Here is a 24,234-nt window from a genome sequence, read left to right on the forward strand (position 1 = left end):
TCACATATACAAGAAAAATTCCTCTCTATAGCCAAGGTCCAGATGGCAGTAAAGCTAGGAAAGGCACAGACTAAAGGGATTGCACTTAACGGGTGACATACTAGTGCATTCAAGTGATGGAAACAAAAGCAAATGGATACGGAATTCTACTAGTAAGAAGGAAGAAAGGGGAGAAACCTCCCATGTCAGTTACAACGTCATCATTAAGACTTAAGGCTTGTACATACAAGCTGATTTTACTGACAAAGACCTACTAATGTTTTTCAGCAGCTATCCCATCCATGCTCCACTTCTTTCTAAAACAACTTTAACATCGGTCTTGTTAGTATACAACTGTCAATAGCATGCTTCACCAAACGAAGAAAACTTGAAGGTGCTTTTTGAAGACTTTTTACAATAAAAATCCAGTGCATGCAGCAAAAATCTAACATTATTTAACAATATGAGGGAGAGTTGCTCAGCCATCCAGAGAAATCCCAGTATTTAACAAATCTTTTTTTATAGTGAGTACACAATGTTTGCTGGTTCCTAACCTATTCCATAAAACAGAAGAAAATGTTAGTAGACAATATTGTTCTTAGGATAACACGTGATTTTCCTAGAAGCTCCTTTGTAAACAGTGGGATTTAGGAAAGTAAAGGGCAAACTATATCACACTTCTTGACTCTTTCACTTATCGGGCAAAACATTAATTTGTTTCCTTATTTATTTTCTGTTACATTTATAACAATAGCTATCTCAATTATTCTTTGAGGATATTTTATGATTAGAAACTTGTTAAGGATGTGTTTTCATCTAATATATGACTGAGTTGTTTCACATTTATTTTATGGGGAAAACAAAAAACAAAGGCAAGATAGAAATCCTTATAAAAATTAATGAGACATTTAAATCCTTGTTAAATAGAAATAGCTACTGTTTATTTTAAGTGGCACTTAACTATTGGATTCAGACCTACACTATAATATGCATGCATTTAAAACAGATCACTCTAAAATCTGTAAATAAAAAGTAAGTATAAATGTACTTACTTACCCAAGTCACCCAATAACATGTTCTGGGGCAGTTCATAAGAAATAAAAGAATATATATATATCCGTCTCTACACACGCACACAAACAGTCAGCCAGGGGTTAAATAAAACTTGCAGACAATAAATTCCTTTGATAACAGGATTGGCAGCAACCCAGTAGCTGCTTGCCAAGAACTTTACTCACAGAGGGAGGTGTTCCTCCTCCGTCAGATAAACCAAAACAAATACACAAAGTCAAAGAATTGTCAAGTCCAGTCCGTATTAAATCCAAGGCAGGCAGGTAACGTAGTTTCAGAGATACAATGCGACTCGCTAGTTGTTTAGTTTTGTCCGTCACAGAGCCTAAATGGCCACCACACCCCCTTTTATCCCCTGTGGGGTGTGGTCCAATGACTCAGTTTAATCTCTGGCACGTCTCCTTTTCTGCTGTGTGCGCTTGTCTCTCCGACGCTGGTGTGGATCCAGCCAAGACTTATCTCCATCACTGTCCGACTGCGACTGTTCGGAGATACCTGGCTCCTGGCCAATCTCTTCTCCCTCGGGAGACACCTGAGGCATTGCCAGAGAAGAGGGTCCTGGAGAGGGAGGCCTGGTCAACTCTTCTCCTTCACCTCTGGAGTCTTCCTGTTTCTTCCTTTTAACTGCCAGTGGGGGTGTCAACTGATTGGGTGGGAGCTTGGCTGTGTTCTGATTGGGTGGAGGTGTGTTCTGATTGGTTGGGGGCGTGGCTGTGCTCTAATTGGATGGGGGGTGGCTGTGCTCTGATTGGATGGGGGGCTGTTCTGTTTGGGTGGGGGCTTGTTTGTGCTCGGGTTAGTCTGAGTTGCAGGGGGATTTGAGCTGGTGGCTTCGCGTTCATGGTCGTGCCACCTCTTCATGATGGGTGTCAGTTTGCTTCATGTATGGATTGGAGGGGCTTAAAGTGGCTAATGATGCAGCTGTGATCTGGCTTCTGGTTTGTGGTCATGCCTCATCGGTGTGGGTTTGCTTTTTGTGGGGATGTGTGGTGGTGACATCCTGTGTGGTTTTCGTGAGTATGGGTCTGGTGTCATTCTTTGTGTTAGGGACTCGTTTGTCAATAAGGGCGGGTTTCCAAATGGCTGGTAAGCGGGAGGTATCATCTTGTTTATTCATGCTGTGTGGGCATTTTTCTATCTCGATGGCTTCTCTGATTATTCTGTTGTTAAAGTGTTCAGTTCTGGTGATAGTTCTGGTCTTTTTAAAGTCAATTTCGTAAAAAATTGACTTTAGAAGCTCCTAGAAGCACGAATTCAAAAACACCAGCCTGAAGATGATGATTGAGACTTCATTGAAACGTTGCCAGGACACTTCCAATTTTACGTGGGAGAAAACCCGAATAACCAAAGACACACACACACACACACATATATTTAAAAGTAACATAAAATTTACCTATAAAGAGAATACCAGTCTAGCAACAAAAATAGGCAAGACTTAAAGGAGCAGTCCTATGCACTATCAAAACCTGGCAGTTGCTGGATATGCTGACTGAAAACAGAGTACTTTGAGTAAAATCAAAGATGTATTATATGCAGCAGAAGATTGCTAGCATTCTGAATTTCTGTAATTCTAATCATCCCCAAAGCATAAAGAGAATGTATGCCAGTTCAAGAGCTAGAATACTTAATTCCCTCCCATTGGAGATAAAGAAAAGAGTGCAGACCAACCTCAACAAGCCAAAAAGGCTTAGAAATTAAGGAATACATATTTCTCTCCACAAGCATAGCAGGACTGTTCTGTTAGCCAAAAAAACCCTGCTCAATCTAACATCTCCTATGATTGGGAGTGCAAGAAATACCTCACATTGTGATGGATTCACTCACAGAAAAAAATACATGCATGCAAGACCCAAGTTACAGAACTAAATCATCCATTCAGATTTTAGTCACACTAGTCTTTAAGTTTAAGTTTAAGTTTATTAGATTTCTATTCCGCCCTTCTCCCAAAGGACTCAGGGCGGTGTACAGCCATATTAAAACACATAGATTTATAAAATTTAAAACCAATTAAAATCGAATATAAAAATTTGGCCCTTGAATTAAAACACACATACACCCGTTTTAAAATTAGTACTAGGCCAGTCCGGCTTGCTGGAACAGAAGGGTCTTAAGGGTGTGGTGAAAAGTACTATGTCAAGTTCCTGTAACTTGACATAGCTTTGTAAGAAGTTTAATTAGGGCGAAGATTGTTGAGAGTGTGGTTGCGCAACAGCTCCCCCAGCACCTGGATGAAACGACATATCTGGATCCGTTCCAGTCGGGCTTCAGGCCCGGGTACAGCACGGAAATGGCATTGATTGCGTTGGTAGATGATCTCTGGAGGGATCGGGACAGGGGATGCTCCTCTGTCCTGGTCCTGTTAGATCTCTCAGCGGCTTTTGATACCATCGACCATGGTATCATGCTGCACCGGTTGGAAGAGTTAGGGGTAGGAGGCACTGTGTTGCAGTGGTTCTCCTCCTTTCTCTCTGACCGGTCGCAGTCCATGTTGACAGGGGGGCAGAGGTCGACCCCGAGGCCCCTCATATGCGGGGTGCCGCAAGGGTCGGTCCTCTCGCCCCTCCTGTTCAACATTTATGTGAAACCGCTGGGCGAGATCATCCGTGGTTTTGGGGTGAAGTACCACCAGTACGCTGATGTACATCTCCACCCCAGACCACCCCAACGATGCCCTTGAAGTGATGACCCAGTGCCTGGAGGCCGTGCGGATCTGGATGGGGAGGAACAGGCTCAGGCTCAACCCATCCAAGACCGAGTGGCTGTGGTTTCCAACGTCCCGATATGGTCAGTTGGGGCCATCACTGACTATTGGGGGCGAATCATTGGCCCCCACGGAGAGGGCGCGCAACTTGGGCGTCCTCCTGGATTCACGGCTGTCTTTAGAAGAGCACTTGACGGCCGTGACCGGGAGAATTTTTCATCAGGTTCGCCTGATTCGCCAGTTGCGTCCCTTTCTGGATCAGGACTCCTTACGCACAGTCACTCATGCCCTCGTCACCTCCCGCCTGGACTATTGTAACACTCTCTACATGGGGCTCCCCTTGAGGAGCACCCGGAGACTCCAACTGGCGCAGAGTGCGGCCGCGCGGGTGGTTATGGGAGCGACTTGGCGTTCCCATGTAACACCCCTCCTGCGCGAGCTGCACTGGCTCCCGGTGGTCTTCTGGGTGCACTTCAAGGTTTTGGTTACCACCTTTAAAGCGCTCCATGGCTCAGGACCTGGGTACTTGCGGGACCGCCTACTACCACCAATAGCCTCCCACCGGCCGGTACGCTCCCATAGAGAGGGGCTCCTCCAGGTGCCGTCGGCCAAACAATGCCGACTGGCGGCCCCCAGGGGGAGAGCCTTCTCTGTGGGGGCACCTACTATCTGGAACGAGCTCCCCCCGGAGATACGGAGGATCCCGGATCTGCGTACCTTCCGCCGTGCTCTAAAGACCTTTTTATTTCACCAGGCGGGGCTGGCCTAATTTTCTCCCTCTTTTATAAAAGAATTTTTAATTTTTAATATTTTTTAGTATTTTATATATTCAAATTTTAAAATTGGTTTTAAATTGATTGGGGTTTTAATTTGTCTGGGCCAAAACTATTTAATTTGATTTTAATTCTGCTTTTAAATTTTGTATGTATGGATTTTATTGTTGGCCGTTCACCGCTCTGAGTCCTTCGGGAGTAGGGCGGTATAGAAATCAAATCAAATAAAAAAATAAATAAAATAAATAAAATAAATAAATTTTGTTTTGTTTTTTAGTATTTTATTAGCTTATCAAAATATACAGGAATACAAAGAAAAATAAAAATGAAAATAATGTTAAAATAAGGGAGGAAAGGGGAAGTAAGAGAAGTATAGGGGGAAAGAAAAAAGAAAAAGAAAATCATTGACTTCCAATCCTTTTGGTGCAGTAGATAGTAACATCAAACCCCAATTTTTCACTTTTATATGATAATATATGCTAGCCATTTTTATAACAATAAATCTAATCAACAAAACCCAAATCAAAATTTCATTTTTTCCACCTCAAGCAGAAAGTCCAGAAGCAGTTTCCAAGTAGAAACAAAATTGTGTTCTTTTCTTTAATCAAAGCAGATGGCTAAATTGATTACTTTGAGTAAGAAGTTTAATTTTGGAAGTTACATTCTATCAGCAAGATTTGAAAATTCAGTTACCAACCTAAGCATTTTTGAGAAAACCAAAAAATGTTGCCTCCTATTATCTTTTTTGCCATCTGCATTTGTTAACATATCAAGCCTTCTTCTCTCACCACCATCAAAGCTGCAGACCTGAGACTGCAAAAATTACACACATAAGAAAACATCAATATTTCAATTACATTATCAATTACAATTACATTATCTTCACATTTTGAGAAAGTGGGAGGGAAAAAAGCTGACATAATTTATACAAAAAAAAAAAAGAACTGACATCAAATGTTTATGTAGCCCTTTTATAGTGTGTTCCAATCAAACATGTTTCTTCTCAATTTCAACGCTCAATTTCACTTCCTTGATTTTGATTTTCTTCTTCATGTTTTATATCATGTGTTTTAAGAGTTTTCAATATGGGAACAGTAAATTGTTAATACTAGATTGCACCTTAGTGTAGTTTATACAGTACTCCTAAAAGTTGTATTTCAGAACCTATTTATTCTATTACTTGTATCTTTGCCATGTTTGTTATCCTTCACAGGAATACAGCACCTAACACATTAGATGCTTAAGCAACTTTTGGGATTCAGATCTCTGATCTCAGAGTTGTTGTTAAAAACAACCTCACATCTCTATATCTAGGCTGCAGTTTACAAGTCAGTGAGTATTCCCCATAGCCTTGTATTTAAGTGGACTGGTAGCTACAGGCAACCAGAAATTGCATTTAAGCATACAGCAGGCTAGCCAGGCAAGGAGGAACACCATATCCCTTTTCCGCAGATAGATACCAGATTGGATGGTCCTTTCTTCATGTTTAGCACAAAAATGCATTTGTTTTTGTTTTTCTTCGTTAAGCCTAGGAGACTGGTCAACTTTTGCAAGCTACTAATATATGCAATGCCATAATAAGAGTTTTCATAGCTTGAAAAACATAGTTATTCCCTGCACTATTTTAAGGAAAGTGATTCCACCAGACATCATAAAGTAGTTAAAGAGGAGAGGCTAAGCAATTCCACTGGTAATTAAAGAGAACTTGACCATTCAAGAATTGTTACCTAATGGCTGCCTTTCATAATGCTACCTGAATTCTCTCTATTCCAGCTCATATACTTACATCATGTGGGAAGAGAGTGCTGGAGTGGATAAGCCTTGATCTGATCTGGATGGGCTCTACTTATGCTTTAATATTAGGAATTACTGCTTGAGCTTCAATTTTCTTCATTTTACCATCCCTTTCCAATCTTGCTTTCAAACAGTGTGTTTTTAAGTTTATTTTTGAGGACTAGGTCTATTATTTTACTGCTTTTTGTAATTCATGTATTTTTTTAACTGAGAAGTAAAAATGATTTAAATAAATACATTTTAAAAATGTTTAAAAACAGGGGATCCTTTAAAATTTTATCACTTAAACTTTTCCAAACTATGTCGTCCAAATAAATAATTCTGAGACTTTCATTACAGTGGAAACATCATTCCTCAAGGAAGTTGCAGCTCAGAAAAAGAAGTCTTCCAACAAGTGAATATAGGTTTTAAACCGAGTGAAACATTCTGCATGAGATTTGTTAGATTCTAATAGATCAAGTTATGATACAGTTTAAGTTTTCACCTAGCATGTTGTGTAACCCTCTCTCAGCCCCTCTGGAGCCGCCAGTGCTTCACCGGGCGCAAACGAACCCTATGGCTTATGACTTAATACAGTGTATAACTCTAAACAGAGTGGATAAAAACTGATTTTAAAAAAAATTAAATGGATTTTTTAATTTAAATAAAAAAATATTTAAATCAATTTATTTGATTTTTATCAAATCTCTTTTAATAAAATGCTTTTGGAGTAAAAATCTAAAGATAGTTTTCTATTTAAAATACATTAATAATTAATTTATTCAGCATGAAATGGACGTTGTACTTACCTGATATGCCCCTTCTCTGTTCCACTGTCACGGCAGTCTTGCATAGGGTATGACATCGGTTGTCGTCCTATAGGACCGAGTCTACTGGAAGTTTAAGCACCGCCTCTTCCTGCTTGGCTCCAGTTTTGAGGCGAAGGTATACAGTAGACTGGTGTGTCTATAGAGATAAAATGTTAGAAGTCAAAGGACCTCCCGCCCCGGAAAACTCCCCCGTTATCGACCAGGGTGGGGCTGACTGCCGTGACAGCGGAACAGAGAAGGGGCGTATCAGGTAAGTACAACGCCCATTCTCCTATTGGCTGTCACGGCAGTCATGCATGGGACATACCAAAGCTCTTGTCCTATAGGGTGGGTTCCGGTCGGACCCTTTGCAGTACTCTCCTGCTGAAGGCGGCGTCAGCGGAAGCGTAAGTGTCCAGGCAGTAATGCCGGATAAACGGGGTTACCGAAGTCCACGTAGCGCCCGACAGATCTCCTCCAGCGGAGCCTGGGTAGCCCATGCAGCGGATGTGGCCACACTTCTGGTGGAGTGCGCTGTGATACGACGTGGAACAGGTAAGGACTGTGACACATATGCTGTAGCGATGGTAGCCCATAACCAATGACCTACTGTGGAAGCCGAGATACGAGCACCCATGGTCGACAGCTGGAAAGAGATGAAGAGGGCTTCGGTCCTCCGGAACGATGAAGTACGGGATAAGTATATTTTCAGAGCCCTGCGGACATCTAGAGTGTGCCAGACTTTTTCCAAGTGGTGACTGGGTTGAGGACAAAAATTGGGCAGGATGAGGTCCTGAGACCTATGAAAGGTGGAATTAATCTTCGGGATGAAGGCGGGATCCAAACGGAGCACCACCCTGTCCTTGTGGAAGATGCAGAGGTCAGATCAAACCGAAAGGGATGCCAATTCTGATATACGTCGTGCGGAGGTAATAGCCACCAAAAAGGAAACCTTGAAGGACAGAAATTTCAAATTGACTTCCTGGAGAGGTTCGAAGGGTGGTTTTGTGAGAGCAGTGAGAACCTTGTTAAGGTCCCAGGTGGGGAACCTGTGGATAACCGGAGGACGTAGATTGGTGGCGCCTCGCAAGAATGCTCAGATTAGCGGCTCCTTGGAGAGAGGAACTTCAGGCCCGAAGGACAAAACGGATGACAATGCTGCCACCTGGCGGCGCAGAGTGTTGGGCGAAAGGCCCAAGGCAAACCTTCCTGTAGAAAATCCACCAGTTGGGCCACGGAGACTGATGAGGGGTCCAAATGATGTCTAGAACACCAACGAAGAAAGGATTTCCACGTGGAGTCATAAATACGAGCGGTTGAAGGTCTGCAAGCTGCCAGGATGATAGAGATAGCGGCGGGCGACACATTGGAGTTAATTAAACGCTGCCGCTCAACCTCCAGGCGGTCAGATGATAAGCTTGAGGATCCGGGTGGACGAGGTCGCCCTGTTGCAACACGATCTGATTGTCCGGAATCTGCCATGGCAGAACCACGGAAAGGGACACGAGATCCGCAAACCATGGTCTGCGGGGCCAGTAAGGGGCTAGGAGGATGAGCTCCGCCCGTTCTTGCAACAGCTTGCGAACCACCTTGGCCACCAGAGGAAAGGGAGGGAATGCATAAAGCAGCAGACCCTGAGGCCAAGGGCTGCGAAGAGCATCCACCGCCTCCGCTCCCGCCGAGTGAAAACGGGAGTAGAAACAAGGCAAGAGGTGGTTTCTGCTGGAAGCAAAAAGGTCCACCTGAGGTATGCCAAACCGAAGAGACAGTTGATCGAAGAGGTGATGAGGAATGCTCCATTCTGTGTGATCTATCCGATGCTGACTGGAATGAGCAGAAGCCTCAGAGGGTGTGACATATTTTTGTTGAAGCCCCTGAGAAATACCCTGGCAAATGGCTTCTGAAATTATTGCAGCTAATGCAGGAGGAATATCAGGTAAAGATTGAGAAACCTGATTAGGAATCTGAGCAGGAGGACTCTGTGAAGCCTGAATCTCAGGCCCAGGAGAAGGAGAGGCCTCATGGGCCACAGGAAAAACAGAAGCTGCTTCTGTATCGCAAGCAGTGCCCCCAATAACTGATCTGTCTGGGGATAAGGTTGGAGTAGGCCTCTGCAGAGGTGGATTGGAAGAAGCCTTGTCAGAGGGAGGAGCATTGGTAAGGGCCTCAGCCTGGTTAGGGTTGCCCTGTAGGCCAGAGGCTTCTTGGGTCTTGTGGAAGGCTTTATGGCGCCTCTCCTCTTCCCGCAACGGCTTGAACGAACTAGGCCGGGAAGAGGTCCCTGCGCTAACGGCCCTGGACTTGCTGGGGCGACCCTTAGAAGTCCCCTCTTCAGGATCCTCCACCCGGGGTCTCTTTCCCTTGTTGTGGGCCTGGTGGGAAGGACGTGCTTTAGAGGCATCTGCCATCTTGGATTGCTAGCCACACAGTTCAAAGGGGCCTACTTAGAAGTTTTAGGGATCCCCGGTACTTGCAGTTGAGTGGGTCGATCCTCAAAGCAGAGTCCTTGGAGGAGTCGCTAGCCTGATGGCTAAAAAGTGTGACTTGCGGCTGGAAGAGGGCGAGCGCTGAAAAAGTGCCTGAGATGCGGAGGAAAACTCACACCTAAAGTAGCTGCAGAGCTGAAAGGCTCGGTCGCAGCGCGCCGCTGCCGCTGTCAAATTCAAACTTGCCCGGAACAGACCCCAATGTTATTCTGAAGGGGTCTGCAATTAGGACTTCCGCATTAAATTTACCTTGCGGGAAAGCCGGGAAGCGCGGCAGAGCAAGCTCGTGCTCGCGCCTAAATTAGCTGCCAGACGGCAGCACAGCCAGAATATTAACGATCAAAGCCAGAGGAGCAAACAAAGAGAAACCAGTCCGTTCCGAGTCAAAAAACCAAGTTAAATCTTTAGAAAAGAGAGAACTCTATAGACATGACTTGTCCTGACAGACCGAGTCGAAAAACTGGAGCCAAGCAGGAAGAGGCGGTGCTTAAACCTCCAGTAGACTCGGTCCTATAGGACGACAACCGATGTCATACCCTATGCATGACTGCCGTGACAGCCAATAGAAGAATGGAGCTTAGTTATGTAGCATGACGCTGAATATTCTGCAATATTTACATTTTTGGTAAACTCGTTCAATGAATCCAAGCTCTGCAAGCTAAATAGGAAACCTTCATTTGGTTTGCAATATTTAAGATTCTAACTACCAGTAAGAATGAGTCCTTACATTTAAAGAGCACCTGTCATTTCAGATCCATCATGGCAGCGCCTGTTAACGGCATCCACTCACCTGCTGCCTGCCACGTCCCTCATCTTATTGTGTCACTGCCGCATCACCAGTCATCCCATTAAAGTGAATGGGACTGTCGGTGAGTCAACAGCGGGTCAGAGGAGGAGCCAACTGAGGGACAGAGATGACATTTGCTCTTTAAAAATTATGATTTAAATCAAGTTGATTTAAATCAAGCCTTTTTACTAGTGATTATAATGGTTTAAATTGTGATTTAAATCGATTTATTTAAATCAAATCCACCCTGCTGCTAACCAATATTGCTTTATTCAACAAATATTTAAAAAGTGTGCCTTGCCACTGAATTTATAAAATAACAAATCATTCCAAACCCAAGAAGCATTTCTTTTACTTATTATTGCAAAAATGAAAATAATGTTCATAACTAGAAAAAAGCTGTAAGAATCAACATTAGTTTACAAATGCTCATAAATTCCCAGAGCTAAAAGGATTTTAAAGTATAATTTTGGGAGTACAGGTAGTGCTCAATTTACAATCACAATTGAGACCAAACTTTGTTGCTAAATGAGACATTTGTTAAGTAAATTACTGGAGTTGTTAGGTTAGTAACACAGTTGCTTCCCCATTGACTTTGTTTGTCAGAAGGTTGCAAAAGCTGATCACATGACCCCCAGACAGTCCGGCGGACACTGCAACTGTCATAAATATGAACCAGTTGCCAGTGTTGCCAAATTTTAATCACGTGACTATGGGGATGCTGCAATACTCATAAGTGTGAAAAATGGTCATTAAATCACTTTTTCAGTGCCACTGTAACTTTGAATGGTCCCTAAATGAACTGTTGTAAGTCGAGGACTACCTGTTATTCATTTGCCAGGCAGCCTTCTTTTGGACAGTAATAAAAACTACAGATTAAAAACCAAGTTTCCAATAGAAATACTGAAAGAATTTAAAACCACATTGCTCATTTAATGAAACTGTCCAACATGAAACCCAAAATATTGCTATTATTCTCAATTAAGACAAATCTGTTAATTGGCAAGAGACTATCAATTATGAAATATATGTTTAAAATACATGCTTATATTTATGTTTTCCACTGGGAAACTCCACTAGAGAGGAGTAAGCAACACTCCAAGCATTGATAGCAACTTTCTTTTCTTTAAAGGTAACTATCAGAAAGGCATGAGACTACAGCTGTGTAACAGGCTGTAGCAAAAATATCCTATCTGGCTTAATTCATAGTAGACCAAACTTATTCATATGCTCATCCACTTACTTTTCTTTTGTAACTTTTGCTATTCGCAATTCAATCTATTTTTCCCTTCCAGATCAGTTCTGTAAGATTTTTTTCTTGCTGTTTAAGTAGAGACTGAATCTATATTCAATTTAACAACTCTGGTAGCCTGCTCACTTGAACAACGTTCTGTCTATCCCCGCGTAGCTAAACCTTAAGTTTAATACAACTTGTTGCACTCAAATATATCAAAAAGGCAAACCAATATTCTTAGAGTTCCTTAAAACATTTGGATCAAACATCAGGAATGACAAAAGATAAATAAAAGATGCTTGAACAAGAGAAGGGAGGGGGGTGTTCTTTATTTCTAGAAATTTTTCCTTTCTGCTATAGCTTGCCTCCCACCTATGTTCTACTGGAAATATCCCTAATCTCTTTGGAACAGATCTAACAGGAAAAAGACAAGCAGAAACATCTTATTCTCTGAAAATAAAAGTTAATGCAAACCATTTTCTAGAGTTTGCTTTAAAAAAAAGTTCCTCGTTGCACCAGCTCTTGCAGCATCCCAAATGCTCTATAGCTGTAAAATCAGGGGTGAAATGTAAAATTTGTTACTACCGGTTCTGTGGGCGTGGCTTGGGGGGTAATGTGACTGAGTGGGCATGGCCAACTTTTTTTTTTAACTTTTCAAAGCATTTTTTCTACAACCTCTTCGGCTGAAGAGGTGGCAAAAAAATGCTTTGAAAAGCCCCTGCCGATCAGGCAACTCAGCTGGGATCGTCAGAGACTTTGCAAAGCATTTTTTTACCACCTCTTCAGCCGAAGAGGTTGCAGAAAAAAATGCTTTGAAACGCCTCTGACGATCCCAGCTGAGCCACGTGATCATCAGAGGCTTTTTTTTTCTTTTAAAAGCATTTTTTCGTAGGAAGAGGTTGTAGAAAAAATGTGTTTAAAAGTTAAAAAAAAAAAACCTCTGATGATCGTGCAGCTCAGCTGGGCATGGTGGGGAAGCACAGGAATTTTTGCTACCGGTTCTCCGAACCACCCGCCACCATTGCTACCGGATCAGGCGATCCAGTCTGAACCGGGAGCATTTCACCCTTGTGTCAAACCGCATTCAAATACAGATATTCAGGATAATAAGACAAATTATAAAGAGAAGTCTAAATTAAATGAGCATTTGTTTTCCATTTAATTTTGTGTATTTCAATTTGCTGTCTTTCTGAAACAGAAAGTTGTAATGAATTTCAACAGAACATTAAATTACTGAAAAGTTTCAGCTGAGCAAAACTGAGTCTGAACTGTCAAAAGAATAAAAGCCTTAAGAGAAAAAAAGAAAAGAAAAAACATTAATTCAAATGCTAAAGAGATTTTGGGTGTTATGTATAACTTAATCCTGGCTAAGTTTTGCTTTTTTTATTATTTATAAGCTTCTATTTTAGGAATTACATGGCTCAAATTCTGAATAAAGATAATTGTAATTGTAATTTCAAATTACAATTACATTTTGCAACAAAAATAAAACAAAGCAGTTAGGGAAATAACAACTTTGGATAGCAATAGCACTTAGACTTAGACTTATATACCGCTTTACAGCCCTCTCTAAGCGGTTTACAGAGTCAGCCTATTGCCCCCAACAATTTGGGTCCTCATTTTACCCACCTCGGAAGGATGGAAGGCTGAGTCAACCTTGAGCCTGGTGATTATCTGAACTGCCAAATTGCAGGCAGCCAGCAGATGTAGCCTGCAGTACAGCACTCTGACCACTGTGCCACCGTGGCTCGTCAATATAAATAAAAAGATAAAAAGATTTTTAACCATTTTACCACTACAAATGTTATTTAAGTCAAGAAATATATAAAGAAGTAAAGGAAAATCCAGTGGAAAAATCCAGTGGTATCCTTTGCTTCTATGTAAACTTTATTCATAAGGAAGGCAAAGATTTCCTAAAATTGTTACTCTTTTTTTTATTTTTTCCTCAGCTTACATCCATCATAATATCATGGAAATTAGAGTTCATAAAGGAATTATTCAAATATAGTATAAGTAGTCCTCGACTTACAATCACAGTTGAGCCAAAAATTCAAATTGTTAAGCAAGACATTTGTTAAGTGAGTTTTGCTCCACTTATCTTGAAACATTTGTTAAGTGAATCGCTGCAGCTGTCAACTTAGTAACACAGTTGTTATATGAATTTGGCTTCCCCATGGACTTTGTCAAAAGGTTGCAAAAGGTGATCACATGATCCTGGGACATTGCAAACATCATAAATATTAACCAGTTACCAAGCATCCAAATGTTGATCACATGATCATGGGGGACTCTGCAACGAATGTGTGAAGAACAGTCATAAGTCACTTTCTCCAATGCCACTTTTCAAATGTTCGCTAAACAAACCATGGTAAATCGAGGGATACCCGTATGGTATGCCACATTATACATTTTACAAAACATGGTTCTGAACTCATAAAACCAATTTATTTACAATATTTCTATTCTGCCTATCATTTGAAGAGTTACGAAAACAAGATTAATAGTTCTGGACAAATAAAATAAAGCAATGCCTAATCATCTCTTCAAATGGAGTCTGTGAACCAAGCTCAATAGTATTTTGATATTTTACAGTAAAGTGCAGTTAAAATTATCAGATTTGTAAACTTACATGTTAAGTACAAGAAATAAAAAAATGCTTTTCTTCCAAGTATGGAAAAGTATTTTTCAAGGCTTAGTAAAAAGAAAAACATTGGTAATGCATCAAGTTTCAAGGTTGATCCCAAAAGTATCAATGCATATGTCACTGAGGCCATACATTCTAATTTTATGAATGCTAATTAACTGAGCTCTGCAATTTGTTTGGTCTTCAATTTATGAATTGGGATTACTAGCACCTTAGCACTGTTATAACTAATAGCATTAAAAAAGAATATCTAGATGCTTGGCCTAAAAATGAACACATTCTTTGTTGATGTAACTTGAGTGTGACATAATGTTCCCAAGCCAGCACCTTATATTTGAGTTTAACTAAAAGTCCTCAAACTCATATCCCACCTAATGTAGTCAATGTTGCTGAGAATCATAGAACTTGTATCCCCTGGAAGAACAGAACTGTTTCATGGCCTAGATAACACTATCTATGTGGAATGTGTTGTATAGATAGTTCTCAACTTATAGTTGCATCATGACCATTCGAAGTTAGGCTGGATTTCAAAACATCTACTAATCACTTATCCTTGAAAGCGACTATCACATACACACACATCACATGACTTTGGGCGCTAAGCAACCGGTACACATTTACAACTGACTGCAGCATCCGACAGTCATGCGACACAATTTGAGAGTTTTTGCCACTTTCCAGCAGAAAATAGCAAAAACCACACATTGGATATGCTGGATTCAACTAATGATGTGATTCACTTAACAACCATTTAACAACAACAGTGAATTGCTTTACAAACATCATAAAAACAGTCATAAAATTCAATTCAATCACATGGTGCCTCAACTTACTATTACGACAACTTACAATCATAATCTGGAGCCCAGATTATGGTAATAAATCACAGACTACCTGCATGCTTTTTTTTTTAACATAGAGGATATATTTGTACAATATATTTTTATACTGGTTAACCTAACCAAAGTTTACTTAATTCATTTTCTAAAACATGGTAACACGTGAATTTGTCCTATTTCTGGATATCAGGCTAAAATAGGGTTGATTAGTTTTTGGTTCAGTGTACTTCAGCGTAACGTGAACATAACCAGCACCTTTTTATTTAGATGTAAAAAAAATCAAAACAGCTAGCAACTGCAATGTATCGTTTTTAAAAAAAATTGAAAGTGCAAACTAGAATCTTGATTTAAAGGTATTCTTTATTTTTTCCTAATAGTTCATATCATGACTAAATCACCTTGATTTTGAAGGTAATATATCCACTCCACTTATAACTTAATATCACATTTTAAAAACCTTCATCAGTCTCTCAGTAGGAGACTACAAACAGCTGGAAGAGATGTTAATACAACAGAAATAAGAGTATCTGGTTGCTTGATCCCAAAGGAAAGTGGGACAAGAATACAGAAAGTCAACAGCAAAATGTGTTATACTTGCATTATTCCTTTCTTCAGATATTTACACACACACACACACACACACACACACACACACACACAATCCAACACCAAAGAATGCTCAAAATAATCTACATCATTTGCTTCAGCTTGTTGAATATCAAATGTCTTTTCCTCAAACAGGGATTACCAAATAACTCAATAGGTTATTTACATTTACTAGCATTTTGGAGAAAGAAAAATGTGTGTGTGTGTGTGTGTGTATGTGTATATGTATATGTGTGTGTGTGTGTGTGTGTGTGTGTATACACACACACATATATAAATCAAAAACTGCTTTTGATTTTAAGCAAATGTTACTGATCTTAATACCATGCACTTTAAGACTTTTAAGCAATAAAATTTAAGTCTGTGCTATGTGTCACAGAAGGTTGAAAGTACATTAGATTTGATAGAAAGGAAGCATCAATCATAGTAACACCATATGTACTGCACAAATATCATTCATGTGTTGCTTCTAACGCAGCTGTGCAAGATTCAAACATTCCTCAAATCACTCTTAATCTCAGCTTTCACATTTTACCAACAAGAGATACCATCTAATAGAAATACTGGTTTGTCTCAGAAGCAGCTACAAGAAGATTCAGATCATAACAGATTCAATAAAAGGTTGGATGATATAATTCAATAACTAAAGGAATGGCAAGAGTTCATTCTCCAATCAGAGAGAACAAACTTGGTATAAAGACAGTCCTACATTCAATTTTTGCTTCTTTAATGCGAACAATTAGGCAGCAGGTGCTTAAACCTGCAGATCTGCTGCCAGTGATAAAATACTGACCAGAAAGACTAAGTACATGGAAGCATCTTCTGTAAAATGCAATTCTGGATGGAAAATCTGTATATAAGCTATTTATCTCAACTCAGTGCTTTTTTTTTTTCCCCCAAAACTTAAGACTTTCACTTCTCCTCAGTTCAATACTTTATCCAAATTTAAGCAAGCAAAAACCCAAGCCAAAAACATATTCTTTGATTCCTAGATTTTTTCCCATGGGTCAATCTGTGAATTTTACTGAACTTCAGATACAGATCTCACCAGTTCCTTGCATGGAAGCAACCCAAAATAAACCAACATTACAACAGATAGTTATAAATGAAATATTAATATAAAATCTTAATATAAATACAGTAAATTTACCGTCTAATAATAAACAGAAAACTGCAAGATTGCAAAGATCTGTGCATGCAACACTAGACATAAGAAATCAATTTCTTCACATTCAATTAAAGTGGAAGAGAAGCAAAAATTGCACAGACGTATATAAAGCCAAGCATAGTATTCAACTCCTTCTATGTGATTACATGCACCTGGTATGTCTAAAAATCATCAGTAAAACAAAATAGAGTATATTGGTATCATAGAGATATATATAACATGGAATTTTAAAATGCATACTACATATTTACACAAACAATATCTTACAGCTGTCTATACAAAAAAAATGCAATGTTTTATGAATGAACCACTTGAGATCAAATACTATTTCTTCAAATGCATGGAGCAATACTGAGTGAGAGAGGAAAGAGAAAACATAGAACTGCTTGATCCATTTTAACTAGAACAAAAAACAACAACCCCAAAACCCAAAGTAGTAATAAAAATTAGAAGACTAAATGGATTTTACAGACATTATTCCAGCCTCACCTGACTTCTGTCTTTGTCCACTTTCTTAAAACATTTATTTAATGACAGATTATGCCTCACAGAATTTTTCCATCCAGTAGGAGCATTTGCAAAATAAGGGAAGTGTTCCAAAATCCAGTTGTATATATCCTTCACAGGAAGCCGCTTGTTTGGAGAGTCCTCAATGGCCATAAATATGAGGCAGCTAAATGAATATGGTGGTTTACAGTTAGGGTTCTGCTTGGCATCATAGGGCATGTCAGCATGAGCAGGAGATGGAGGGGTATCATCATCTAGGTCTTGAACTGGGCTAACACTTCTTAAGACTGAGTCCCCAAAACTTTTCAGCAAGTTCTTACTCTCATGTAACCAATTCAAATTGGTAAGTTCTTCATCTTCTATAGGATCTTTTTCCAGTCGAAGAGTAGGCAAAGAAAAGTCTAAGTCCTCCTCATCCTGTAGAGTTTTTGATAGGTCACCATCTGTGTAACACTGGCTCAGTCCACTGGAAATGGTAATTCCCGAGCCTTCTGGCTTCTTACTAGGAGGCATAACTGGACCCATTTAGTCGGAGGCTCCTAATAAAATAAATCCAAATTTTTTTAAAAAAAAGGTTAGGTAGATAAAAAGAAAATAACATTCAAACAACTTTTCCTAGCTTGTATTAGGGCCTTTTACGAAGTCTAGTGGCTATGCACCTTCCCCACACACATATCCAGACTGACATAAGCAATATTCATAGAATAAGACAACAATGAAATTTTAATTTTTGCAATAAACATTATTGTATTTTTTGAAATAAATATTTTTGAAATATATTAATTTTTCTGCCTATAAACAACAAAAATAGGTTGATGTTCTTTTAAATCAAGGCTTTATCCATTAACTTGAGAAATAAGCAAATGCTATCAATTGTACTTTCTCTCAAACTAGCATATCATATGGATTCCAATATCACTGGTCATAATAGCGGTTATTGTTTGTAATAAGCATACAAAATTGAGAGCTTAAGACCAGTTGCTTCATGTTAATTTCAGCTGTTTCACTTCCAGTGTGAGCACAGCCACATTATAATTATAGCCTCTGTTACTTTGGCTAAACACACAAACAGGCAAAACTCCATGTTTACACACACAAACACACACCCAATTTACAACCAAGCATTCACTCAGCTTCCCAAAGAAATTGCAATAAAATTTGTGGTATGCATTCAGAATTAACTTTTAGTGATCTAAATACAAGTTAGAGAAGCAGAGAAAAGATGCATATACAGAAAAAGAATTCAGCTCCACAATGACAAATTTAGCTGAAATTACAGTAAACAATGAATGTGACAAGCGTGACTTAGAAGAAAGCATGAACAGTGATGTCATACACAGATCAGTAGATACTGTTGTTGCTATACTGGGCTCAGAGAATAGTATGCAAAAATAGATCAGACTATATCACATTTTAAAAAGCAAAAGGCACCAAAGCTAGAAAATGTGTACAAACAAATAGCCTGACTATCTGATATGTGTTAGGGAAATATTTGCGAAAGTATTACAAACATTAATTAAACCTGAATTCCGCTATCAAGATTAAGCAATCAAAGCCACATTTTAAGTCGTTTACTCTTTATCTGAAACAAGTTGATTAACAATGATTCATTATTTTATCTCTTCAATCAATATTCCATATGTTACTGTCATCCCCAAGATACTGACCACTCCACTTCAAGGTTTTTACATACTGGTTTATAGCAAGATAGGGAACATGTAGGCTAAGTTGCTTGTATTAGTTGTATTTATGCCACATGCAAAATTCCATGACACTGGTCTCTTTTGGCAGTTTGACACGTATGCCACAAATATAATTAAAGTTCAAGCATGTTCACGCTTCACTATAAAACTAGGATCTCTAAATTAAAATACAGTAGAACCTTTGGTCACGATCATAATTTGTTCCATAACTTTGGTCGCAAACCAATTTGGTTGTGACCCGAACCTAATTTTGGAAATTTGGCGCTTACAAAAAAAATGGCGTGGAAGGGGAAATCGGCCATGAAAAAAAAATGTGAATTTTTTGGTCGGAACCCGATTTGGTCATGGTCAGAAGCGTTCGTGACCAGAGATTCTACTGTAGTGTAATTCTTTATAGAGGCAGTCTATATTTGTTTAATGAGCATTTTTAGCCATTTGACAGAAGTAAAAAAACAGTATGTATCCTGATTAATTCTTGTATAGGAGACCAACTAGAAAACCTAAAGATGCATGTTAGATGTGGACACTGAAGAAATCAATCTAGAGAAGCAATGTCAAAACTTTTCTGTATTATTGACAAAAGAGTTGTCAATTAGTTTCATATCTGAGCTTCATTCAAGGAAGGCTTTACCTTTGTGCAACTTTTCTAGAATATATTTTTCTTTATTTATATCAATTACAATTATGATCAGCATATATTATTAGTGTAGTGTTAGTGCATTAGATAAATTTTTAACCCCTATATAGTGCAACATTTTTATATAAACTCATCAAACATATAACCAGGCTTTCTTCAATGTAATGCCTTCAGCATATACCACTTCTAAAACTTCTTAAGAGATAGTCTTTGGGGAAGATTTTGAGCTTAAACAACACTCAGCAGTTGAATTTATTTAAAAAAAAATATGCAAAATTATTAGAAGCATCTTCAATGTAAAAAAAATCACAATAATTTAATATGACATGTCAAAAACCTACGTAAAAGGCTTGATGTTGTTAAGTAGTTTCAAAACATTAAAAAAATTATAATTACATACGAAGTCATTAAGGTGAGTTGAAGAAAAAACACAAAAAGAAAAAAAGCAAGATTCTTAGAGATAAAGGTTGAATAAAAATGAAGCTGAAGCTGAAGGAAAATATTAAAATAGTTGAAAAAAGTTAAATGAATCTATTTCATACCATTCTAATGAGAAAATGTATTGATAACACTTAAACAAAGTTCAACAATTAAGAACAAAAATGTGATTAAGATGTTCTTTAAAATTACAAAATTGGAAACTATATATTCCTCATTTGAAAGAAGGGGAGGGGAAATAGTGAGAGTACTCGTAAACATTGCTCAATAAGGGTTTTCAATGCTGTTTCAATGTGAAGAAATGCTGCCTAGTAAAGACACTGTTGGTACACTGAAACATGGAAGCACTGAGGAAGGGAGATTACTGCAACGTGTATCCCTAAAACATTAATCTCACCGCCTTTAGTTGAAAGCAATGTAGCCAAATGCATTCAGCACAGAGAACTTATATCCCATGAGCAAGCTTTTAAATAGGAAAATTATATCATGGCTGACAACATAATTTAATTGCTCTGTTGCTATGACAACATGCTGCTCTCTTTCAGTTTAATTTGCTTACTTGCCAGCATTCTCCCAAAGGACTATATAATACCATCAATTTTCACACAAAAACTAGGGACTTCTTTCTAAGAGCTTATGTTAGACTGGCAACTCTTTCCAATTCTATATATACAGGGTCAACTTCATGGTTTTCAACATGCTCTGAGTTAATTAAAATTATAACCCACCAAACAATTTATGTTTGGATTAATAGCCACAACCACTTTACTACATGTTTTAAGCATGTGATTTTATTTATATTTATGTAGAGTAAAAGCCATTGAATACCACATGAGAGACTTTGGATCATGCTGGAAATGTCTCATGGATTCTAATAATAATCATTGAAAAATATAAATAACTTAATGAGAAATGTTGTGCATGGCTGAAGGAGATATTTTTTTTGAAATGTGCATTATACCATGTATATTTCAACATCAACAGCTTGAAAACTATAAGAAGCGCCTCCTTCGTGTGCACAAGGATAAGTTTCCAGAAGCGATGCAAAAGAAATGCTTAAGTATTTCTAGTGTACCTACAGTAGTGTAGACCTAACTGTACAGTTTTGAAAACAAGTTTGCAGCATTTCAGTTGAAACAACAATAATTTCATAACTTAAGATGAATTATGGAAGAAATTCTAGTTTAGATTTACGTGAAGGAAAAAAGTATACAGAAAAGTTAGCTTTAGAAACTCAGCTGAGTTTTCCTCAGCTGAACTCCAGCTCAAAGGAGTAACTTGCCTGCCATTTCTAATTAACAAAATACACCTGGGCTGAAGAATTCTAACCAAACAATTACATACAAATTAGCAACAAATATTTTGTAAAGAGGTAACTCTAGCAGACGCTCTCAGAATTTGACCCTAGTGTGTGTAAAATGAACGTTATTGCTGCTTGAGCACAGCCACTGTTTTTAATATTTAGAGTTGTGAAACTGACACAATACACAAAAAGGAAGAATTACTAGTTACTATTGTTTCTCCAAATAACTTACATCTATGCAGAGGCATATATTTGAAAGCTACATTTGAACGGATATATATTTAAAGAAATAATAAAACAACGGGCCAATATTTTTAAGTGAAGAAGAGAGCAGTCAGGGAGACTGCACTTTGCCTACACTCCCTACTGTACTTGTCAAAAACATTTGAAGGGGAGAAGGAGGCCGCTGATTGGTTGGGATTCAAATCAATCAATAGCGTTGCTAGGCGACTAGAAAACTGCACTTATGTCTATACAGTGCCATTTGCAGCGAACATACCTTACATGCTGGTCAGATATCTTAAACCTTGCATTGGCCTATCTTCTTCTACACCACGCCATCATATACGCGCCCCCCCCAAAAAGCTTAGGATCTATTTCTGTAAAAATCATTTCAAAAACGTGCTGTCTTAATGCTAAAGCTCATTCTACTAGTTAAAAAAAAAAAAAACAACGATGGGATTTTAAAACTTGGGAGAGAAAAAAATGCTTCCCCAAACTACAGGAAGCAACTGGAAGCTATCACTGTCGCAAAAAAATGATGATTACAAATGTTGTAAAGGTTGAGTTCGTCCTCAAACTCCTACCCCCCAACTTTAAAACACAACCCCAACTCTATTCGCCAAAGGTCTCATTTGCTGCTTTAGTTCTGATAACAAAATTACATTCGTGCCTGCAAACTCGGCTCGACTCGCTTCACCTGACAAACACCAAGAGAATTTACATCCCCTTATTTCCAAGACGAACAGGAAGTTGTTTTTAGACATTCCGAACTGATTTTACTGCGTCTTGCGCCCAATTCACCTTTTTTCTTGTCTCTCTTGTGCTTTTTTTTGCCCCCCTTCTTTTGATTCCAATGCAGAGAATCTTACGCAATCTTCCCAGCGAAGGAATTACGGTTGAAATGAAAGAAGAATCCACACAGAAAGCAGAAAAGACAAAACGCCCCGACCATATACTAAGCACACGCGCGCGCGCGCGCATGCACACACACACACACGTATGTTAAAAAAATCTAAACTTACCTGTCCTGGGTGAGTTCTAGATTTTCCCCGCCGCCTTTCCCTTGGTCATTATGCAAACTTTTCATCCGATGGAACAAGGCATTGCTTCCTCCCCCAGCCTGAAGCCAACAATGTGGCCGAAGGGAAAGAGCGAGGGGAGCCCAGAGCCGAAAAGGAAATCCGAGGCGAGCATGGGACCCTGCTGCAGTTTCACCCCCCCGCCGCCCCTCTTTGCTTCGCTTCAACGCTCCAGCCGTCGTCTCCCCTTCCTTTCCTCTCTTTCCCCCCCCTCCCAAACCCCCCCGTCTCAGCGAGTAGCGGTTTGGGTCGGAGGTGCTAGAAGGAGGCGAAATTGTTTCCACTGCAAACAACAAAAAAAAGGCAACACATGACCGCGGGGGGGGGAGGGAAAGAGGGAAACGTGGGCAGGGCCAGCAGAGACTAGCCGCCACGGAGGGAAGGAGAAGGCAGGGCTAGCGGAGTGGGTGGGTTAGAAAAAAAGAGGGGGGGGGCTTTATTGCTCCGCGACCCTAATTGCGAGACAAGCGCGGGGTTAGGTCGGCGTTTCCACCCACGCGCGCGTTCTCCGCCCCGCTCTCGCTTCTCCCCGCTGCCCGGCCAGAGAGGCCTGTGTGAGCTCTTCAGAAATTCTCAGGCTGCCGCCTCCTTCGGCCTCTCCTTCCACCACTTGGAGAGTCCCAAACGCTGCACATGCCCTCCTCCTCCGGTTGTTCTGACTGGCTTCTCCCTTTTTCTTTCCCCTCCCCACCAGCCTACGTGGTATGTGGGTGAGCCTGAAAGTCACTTCAGGATGTGTGTGTGTGAGAGAGAGAGAAAGAGAGAGAGAGAGAGACAGCGCGCCACCCTTCCGTGTTAAAAAAAATATTTAAAAAAAATATAGACAGTTTTGCCTTTCCAAAAGTGCAACTACGAGATAGCACCTGCTCGCCTCTGCTTAACGAAAAGACGCACGCAGGGAGAGAGGTGGGGAGGTGGGGGGGGGGGGGGTTGGCATCTTAAAAGACAACACTTCCTGAAGGGTCAATTCAATTCTGAAGTAAGTCCCCGTGAATTCACTAGACCTCGCTCCTAATTAAGTAAAAACTAATAGGGATGCAGGCAATAATTCTAAGAATTGAACTGGGAACAAGCTGTATCTGAACACAATTGCTCTGCCCATCTGACTGTCTTACCCTTGGTTGGTGTAAAAATGTTTACCCAATGTTGACGTTGGTTGATAACAGAACCGTAAAGTTTGTACAGTCAGATTAAAATGTAGCTGGCTAGTTGGTGGTGTTCCATGTGCCCCGTAAACAAAACCAGTGGGACACTATGACACTTGACTGCTTTTCTTCATTAGGTGTATAAAGTGGCCAGTTGGAAGAACAAAAAGTCAGAGACAGACTCACAATCTCTCCAAACTGTAGTATGGTTTGTTTCGTTTGGGTTCAACACAATTTATGAACTCTTGAATGTTACCATAAACTAGAAATGGTCATGTGGTTCAAGTTGTTTTGGTTTCTGGTTTTCAGAATCCCTGATCACTGAAA

The 24,234-nt window shown here is 39.7% G+C and overlaps 1 protein-coding gene across 3 annotated transcripts in view; it reads right to left on the reverse strand.

Moving 5' to 3' along the window:
• FOXN3 (forkhead box N3) overlaps positions 1–22,863 on the reverse strand; it is a 185,831-nt gene extending 162,968 nt beyond the window's left edge. For all 3 annotated transcript variants that reach the window (XM_070941224.1, XM_070941214.1, XM_070941205.1), the window contains exons 1-2: positions 22,706–22,863; positions 17,363–17,919 (exon numbers count right to left, since the gene is read on the reverse strand). In XM_070941224.1, coding sequence (XP_070797325.1) covers positions 17,363–17,905 — 543 coding nt within the window. In that variant the 5' untranslated portion in view covers positions 17,906–17,919; positions 22,706–22,863. The remainder of the gene's footprint in view (positions 1–17,362; positions 17,920–22,705) is intronic.
• Positions 22,864–24,234: the final 1,371 nt, after the last annotated feature.

This window comes from Pituophis catenifer, unplaced genomic scaffold, assembly GCF_029215685.1.
Source record: "Pituophis catenifer annectens isolate HBS135680 unplaced genomic scaffold, rPitCat1.0.hap2 SCAF_1, whole genome shotgun sequence".
NCBI lineage: Eukaryota > Metazoa > Chordata > Lepidosauria > Squamata > Colubridae > Pituophis > Pituophis catenifer.